General features: G+C 35.4%; 2 protein-coding genes across 2 annotated transcripts; one reads left to right on the top strand and one right to left on the bottom strand.

The window, feature by feature from the left end:
* Positions 1-1,467: 1,467 nt before the first annotated feature.
* On the bottom strand, positions 1,468-2,281 carry mRpL42 (mitochondrial ribosomal protein L42). Its single transcript, XM_074101872.1, has one exon. It carries the CDS (start codon positions 2,200-2,202, stop codon positions 1,861-1,863), a length of 342 nt encoding a protein of 113 aa, XP_073957973.1. The 5' UTR covers positions 2,203-2,281; the 3' UTR covers positions 1,468-1,860.
* Positions 2,282-2,520: 239 nt separating this feature from the next.
* LOC141438146 (microspherule protein 1-like) lies at positions 2,521-6,960 on the top strand (the record flags this gene model as incomplete). Its single annotated transcript, XM_074101868.1, is given in 6 exon segments — positions 2,521-2,957; positions 3,036-3,366; positions 3,570-3,788; positions 4,221-4,377; positions 5,753-5,864; positions 6,809-6,960. Coding segments are annotated over 6 exon segments (1,066 nt in total), but the record flags the coding sequence as incomplete, so codon positions are not given.
* Between the last annotated feature and the right edge of the window lie 510 nt (positions 6,961-7,470).

Genomic DNA, 7,470 nt, shown 5'->3' with positions numbered 1-7,470 from the left:
AAGTTTTTGACCTGTGTGATCTATTGAAAATTATATTTTATGGAAATTTAATGACTGTTTTCAGTTCCATTGATAAAATCAGATTAGTCAGCGTAAATGGAAGCAGCCGCACTCTATTTTTGGAGTTCATAATTGTGATTTTTACAAGTAACTGAGTTACAATGTTCTCGTGTGCCATTTTATTTTTGAACCAATGATAAACATTATTTTTTTATAGTAGTTCTTGTGCTTAGTTGTAGTATTAACTATTAACACAGTAATTATGTCCAGTACATCTAAAATATGTAAGACGTTAAAGCTTCTATAAATTAGAATAAACTATTTGACTACATAGTACAAGTCTTCTAGCCTTAAGTCATTGAATGACTATCAAATGTTTGTAAAGTAATGTTTCTGAAGTAATGGGGTGACAACTATTTTTTTATAGTAGTAAGTTTTCTTCAAGACTGGATTTGGTGGCACTTGTTGCGAGAGCTGTCTAATTGGTACGCGTATTTAGTTTAGCGTGTCATTGCCGCGTAGGTGAGTGTCACAGAGACTGAGCACATTGTCCCGAAACCTGCTATAGTTGCCAACGCGTGCCATTTGGCTGCACATGTGTGCCACCATTAAGGGTCTATTTTAGACTGCCAACTTACAAAAGAGGTCACAATGAACCCTACTTTTAAAATGTATGTTATGCTATTAAATTTCTCATTTGGCTCATGTAATTTTTATTGTTTTTGTTAATTAACTATTACTAAAAAATATCACCGTTTTAAGTGCAAAGCAAAAGCACTAATAGAAGCTTACATTGTGATAATACTAAGATATAATCAACACAGAATAATTTAAAAATAAATAGGTATAATGAGACTATGTATTATTATGGATTATTGATAATTTTGTTACCACTATTGTTATTTATTTGATCATGCTAGTAAAATGTGATGGAGAACAATATAAATTTATGGTAGAGTTAAGCGACTTGCTTGTTACTGTGATAAACATTGTATTGTAGCTAAATGTGGGTTGCTTTCATGAATTAGATTCATACCCTTATTGAATTTAAAAGTAATGTTTGTTAAGTCACTTCATAGTCTATTAGAGAAACTTTTCTGTTAGGGCATTAATGTAAAGTGATTTTAGTGGCTAGTTCCTATGCAAGTTATACTGTTTGGAGAGAAAAGTTAATCACCTTTAAGCTCTGCAAAATACAAAAATGACAAAAGTAGCGAAAACCAGGAATTGATGATTGCGATGATGTATAGATTTCACTTGGAGACAATATAATCTGTGTGGGGCTACTCATCACTATGATGCTGATCTGTTTAAGTATATATCATGATAAATTAGGGACCTGAGTTAAATATATCTAAGATTCTATAATACTCTGTTTATCATTGAAGATAATGAATATAATAAGTAAATTTGAAAAATTTAGGCTGTAAGATATTCAAGATATGTATGTACTGAGAATTAAAGTAATTTATTTGAAAAAAATTTTTATTCTTAATAAATTTCAAATCAAATTCTTTTCTTTTTTATAATTATACTACAAAATGTTTTACAAATGCAAACAATTACCTTATCCAGTAAGGCTAAAATCTATAATCACCTAAATAAAATTTATAGGTAGGTACCATCAGCCAAATATGTGGTCTACCATGCTAAAGTTGATAATCATTTGCATGTCATAAAACAATAATGCCAATAGACATGTCTGTCAACTTAAAAGTTCGACGTTAGCGACATGTTCATTTGATAGGAAATTGTTTAAAAATTGACAGACCACTTATTTGGCTGATGGTACATTAACTGTTTGCATTTCTATACATTCAGGTTACTAATTTCAGATTTATTTTACAATAGTCCGTAATGTTACAAAAATGGCCTGTCCATTTCATTTTTCTTAGCCTTCTTGTCTCTTGCTCTTGGAAACCAGCGGTGCTTAGTAGTCAAAGTTGTACTAGATAATTGTTGCCTGGCCATTTCCGGAGTCATGTCCTTAAATACCCTCTGGACTTCCTGGTAGTCAGACATTTTCAGTATGGAATCATTCTTAGTTTCTTCAGGAAGTGGCCTAGAGTGCTCATAAGGAAATTCTTGGTCTCTGTGAAGCGCGACAATTGTAGAACCATCATCCGTGATAACGATTTTATTGAAACCTCTCGTTAATATTCCTGATGGTTTAAACGCAATGGCACGCACTAAGTTAGCCATAGTTAATTATATTTTCGTGAATTTGTACTTCGCTGCTAATCAGAGAGTACTAATCAAAGAATAAAATAACCTTCAAATTTTGACTCATGTCACCTACACCTATGACAGTCGATATTTTTTATTTAAAGGTTCGTCTACACGACAATGTTGAACAAAATGGATCGTCAAAAACAGAGTCTGAAACATTTTCGCAAAGAAAAACATTGTCTATGGTAGTATTACGTTCCTTTTCACGATCATTTCACATTCACACGGTGTTTTTTTTTTATTCGTACTATACTATACCTGTCAATTTTGTTTGTTTGATTTTGACATTGGCAACTTGTGTTGTGTAGCGCGGAGATTCTCGTTTCCACAAATTAATTTTATTTCTACTTCTTTTTGTAATCAATTTTGGATCGTACTGCTTGACAACCAAGTGTTAAATTTTGAAATATAAAATACTGTATTTCACGAACCAAAAAGCCAATTCGATAATTTCTATTTCGATTCGACTGACTAGCCTAGCCTAAAATACGCTTTGGCCTAGCCCAATAGCCTACGTACCGTCGTATTTCTCATCGCTAGCCGCTAGGTTTTGTGACGGAAATAAATAACAGTGGAAATAATCATAACAATATACAGAGATTGAACCTGTGCGATACTAATTCATTAATTATAATGGATTTTCCACCAACACCATCTAACGCTTCAGACAGCAATGAATACCCTGGAATTACGCCTACAGATCCTCAAGACAATACAAAACGACGGAGGTAAGCTTACAATATGATCGTTCCACTTTGCCTCATAATGCGATAATTACCTAAATAATTGCTTATCTTCTATTCTAGTTCATCAAGATCTATTAAGCGCCGTCGTTTTGACGATGAATTGGTAGAATACAGTCTAGGGATTCCGGGTGCTTCTTTAGGCAAGAGTGAGAAACGAATGCGTACACAGTCTTATACCAGTCACTTGCCTGAGTTCCCATTAGTAAGTGCGCCCTCGACTCCTACCGTGGCGCCACCACCAGAACGTCGTCGAACTTCAGGCAAGCTTACATTTGGTCCCAGTGTGGCAAGGAAATCGAGACGAAAGGGCCAGCTTAGTCAGTTGTCTACGAAGGATCTGGGTCGATGGAAACCAACTGATGATCTGGCTCTTATACTGGGAGTGCAACAGGTAATCCTTGGTAATATTATAAATGCAAAATTGTGTATTTTTATTAATTTGTTTGTTTGTTACACTTTTGCATTTACAACTTGCCCTGTTATTTTTAATTTTATTTGCCATGTAGTGTAATAAAAAAACTGTATATTTCTTGGTCTTGTACAATTTGGTCCCAAAGCGATAAATAAATCCTTTACTTTGTCCTTTTTTTTCAGACCAATGACCTACGACTTGTCCACCGAGGCATTAAGTTCTCCTGCCGTTTCACATTAGGCGAGCTCCAGTCCCGCTGGTATGCACTGCTTTACAACACCGAGATCTCAAGGGTGGCCGTGGCTGCGATGCGGAACCTGCACCCAGACCTGGTGGCTGCTGTGCAACAGCAAGCTTTGTACTCCACTGCCGAAGAGGAGTTGCTTGGAACTCTGAACAGTGTATGACTTTAGTCTATTTTGTTATATTCAGGGCTGTTTCACCATCCATTGATTAGTGTTAACCGACAGTTAAATGTGATGCTGTCTCCGTCTATTCAAACAAAACAAATAGAGACAGCATCACACCTAACTGCCAGTTAACACTAATGGATGGTGAAACAGCCCCTCAATCTTGTGTACTTGCTTCATATTTTATTTTATTTGTCAATTAATGCCAATCAAGAAATTTTAACCCTTTTATTGCACTTATGTGACAGTCATAATTTATGAGTCATAAACATTTCTTCACAGTCTACAATGCCATTGGGGCATATCATAACATCATACGAAAATTTCCTATATACTAAACATTAAATTTATGATTGAAATGACAAGCATTTTTTTTAAGCCGTTAAAATATATGGTGAACATAAATATTTATTTCTTTTACAGACTTCACACCCCACCCAAGAGAAATTCCAGGAGCTATTAGAGCAAAACCCGCATGTATTCTATCCGTCGCGCACAGCTAAATCATTGATGGCGCACTGGCAGCTTCTCAAGCAGTATCAACTGCTGCCCGACCAGACAGTGCAGCCGCTGCCTAAGAGTAAGTTGTGGTTATGCTTATTGTAAGAAGATCTATATGTTATGAAGAGAAGAAGATTCCAAAAAGTGATGACTGTGTGTTATCTTCTAAATAATGTGATTTGTAGTTCTATTAATGTTTTAAGTTTTTTTTTATCTAGTATTTTATTTTAACGAGGCTTTAGTACATCAAATGTGACTATGTCAGCCTCATGGGGAGCCTCAGTTATATACATCACACTACAGATATTACGCTCTCTCTTGCACTGAAACTACATCTCTGGAACGTTATACATCTCTGGAAGCAAAGGACTGTCTAATGAATCTGTAAATCAGCATTGTTTCTTCTGACAGTGTGCGACTTAAAATTACATTTACACCTCCATTGAACAAGCCCATACCATCCAAATTATACCTGTCTCTGATGTCCTTATTCTGATCACATTAAAAAAGAAAATGAATAAGGTCTTTAGTCTTATTACAACTCAAAGGTGATTGTATAACTCATCAAATTCAAAAAACACTTTAATGAAATGACCAGACCACACACAAAAAGCCCACACAAGAAGATCCCTGGGGAGGCTAGAATTATCAAACCAGGGTACTGCCGTACCAATGTTTCAACTTCTACCAGTCTCTAGAAATCAGTCATACTGAGCATAAGGATTTTATAAAAAAATATGTAGTCTGCTGGCAACCTAATATTTAAATAGATTATAGGCTCATTTAATTGAATGATGAGAATTGATAAATTCTCACTACTTTAAAAAAACTCTCATACTTATCTCAAATCACTACATCAGCAAAATAGACCCTTAATCAAATTATGCTTGGTTTTTTTGGAGTCTTTTTGTATTTTTTATTTCAACTCCAAATTTGTTACTTTTACGGGTATCCCGTGAAACCATATCGAAAATATCCATATTGATGCCTTAATCAAAATTATGCTTATAAAGTTCACTCAAAGTTGTGGTGATATGCGAGAGGGCAGGAGGTTGATAGCGGTTATGACGCTAGTAGAACGACTGATAGTCGAGGGTATAAATCAGGGATGAGGAAACTGCTGCCCGCGCGCCATCTCCGGCCCGCGAAGGCTTGAAATCCGGCCCGCGACCATCAAACAAAAATCAAGAGAAGATTTCGTATTGTTACAAAATTTCATTCTCATTGGCAATGGCCAAATTAGTGTTTCAAAAAATACATAACAATATTTTTATTTCAGTAAATAACATAGCCAAAAATGCAACAACTTGGTCTGCCATATATTTCGTTAGTATAATATTGGCACGCGAAGGAAAAAGTTTCCCATCCCTGGTATAAATGATTCCAACACTTGAGCTACATATTTTTTACTTACAGTATTTTATACTTGACAGTTCCTATATCACACTTTGCAGATGGTGATGACAATATTTTGACTTTTTCGGATGCTGAGGATACAATTAATGATTCAGAGCTGCCAGACTATAAACAAGATGGTATTGACATTGAAATGCAGCTAGCTGACAGGTAAAAAATACCTCCTACTACCTTCAACCTCCAGTTTTGTATATAAGCTCCTTGGTCGTGACCAACTCGATTTTTTTTTATAGTCGGCCGTGGCAAGTGGCCAGTAGAAAAGTTACCGTTGGAGGTTGGATATAATTAAGTTCAATTTATTATTATTCTAATTTTTTTTGGAGTATTCGAAATGAAAAGTAGAGTGTCTAACTCGGGTGAAATTACTCATTTCCTCTCGAACTATTGGCGCTCACACTTCGTTCGAGCGCCAGAAATATCTCGGGTGAAATGGGTCACTTTGGACCCTTGGTTACCAATCTACTATTACAACATTTATTGTCGCGCGTTATGAATGAATAGATGAGGAATTATTATAATAAATCATCAATTCATAATAAGCTCAATTAATCCATCTCCGTCATAGATTCTATTTTAATACCAGATTCTGTTATTATCAAAAAAAACGTGATATTATAGTCAAGTGTATCACATTTTTTTTTACTGTATACATTCCTTGCAGATAAAATTGATAAGATGAGTTTATATTTTAAACATAGCCCTTGAAGAAAGTGCCACTTGGCCTAACTAAAGCTTTTGTTGAAACTTGTTTAAAACAGTCACGATAGATGGCGCTCCATGTGCTCTATTACATATACAATCGCTGAATATTTCGCAAAATAGCTTTCTGTGGTGATACAAATGCATGCAACTCTAGGTTTTCCCTATGGTTTAAAATATCTGGTCCTTCAAAGCCATTGTTGGGGTGGATATTTGTATGAAAAGTACAAATGTTTGTTCTCCAGTTGTGGGTGTTTAATGTGTATTTAAGTTTGTAACACCCTTTGCTGTTTGTATTACCCATGCCATGATACAAGCTTTACTTACTTTGGGACAAGGTCAATTGGTGTATAATGTCCCGTAGTTTGCATTATTTTTTTATTTTATTCATTTAGAATAGAGAAGAAAGACATCCGTTTGCTGGAGAACTCGCTAAGTCGCTGGCAAGTGCTGGTGCAGTCTGTCGCCGGCGGCAACGTGGAACTAGACAAAAACGCTCGCTGTGTTAAGGGGGCGGCTCGTGCGGTACCTTATGCGGTCACGAGAGGTGAGACATAGTTCTGGCTACAGAAGTTACGGAAAGCTTCTGAAAAGTTGGAAAATTCTCGGAAATTTCTGGAAATTTCCACAATAAATATTGGAAATTTAAATTTCGGAAACGGATAGTTTCAATACCCATAATAATTGTGAGAAGTTTTCGAAATTTTCCTATATGAAATATTCCGCTATTTTGGAAAGTTTCCTTTTGCACATCAGTAGTTCTGGCTTATGTAAACACTAGACTTTAGAATTCGCCTTTGTACGGTCGGTTCCCTAACATATGTATCCACTTTTTCATACTAGTTGCATAGAAAAGTAGATACTTATGTTAGGGCACCAAATAAATTATGGTATCTCAACTTTAGTCAATTGTGTTGTTTATTTTTGTACAATTAAGAGTTTTACATACATACTTTACCAGCGGCTTCGCACACGTAATTTAAGATTTGAATGTTGAATTGAAATTCCCAGGTTTTACTAAATTCCATGGGAATTGCCAAGAACTATATATTGGGGT

Source organism: Choristoneura fumiferana, chromosome 18, assembly GCF_025370935.1.
Source record: "Choristoneura fumiferana chromosome 18, NRCan_CFum_1, whole genome shotgun sequence".
Lineage (NCBI taxonomy): Eukaryota > Metazoa > Arthropoda > Insecta > Lepidoptera > Tortricidae > Choristoneura > Choristoneura fumiferana.
Note: the sequence above shows the minus strand (reverse complement) of the source record. Positions and strands in the feature narration are given on the sequence as shown.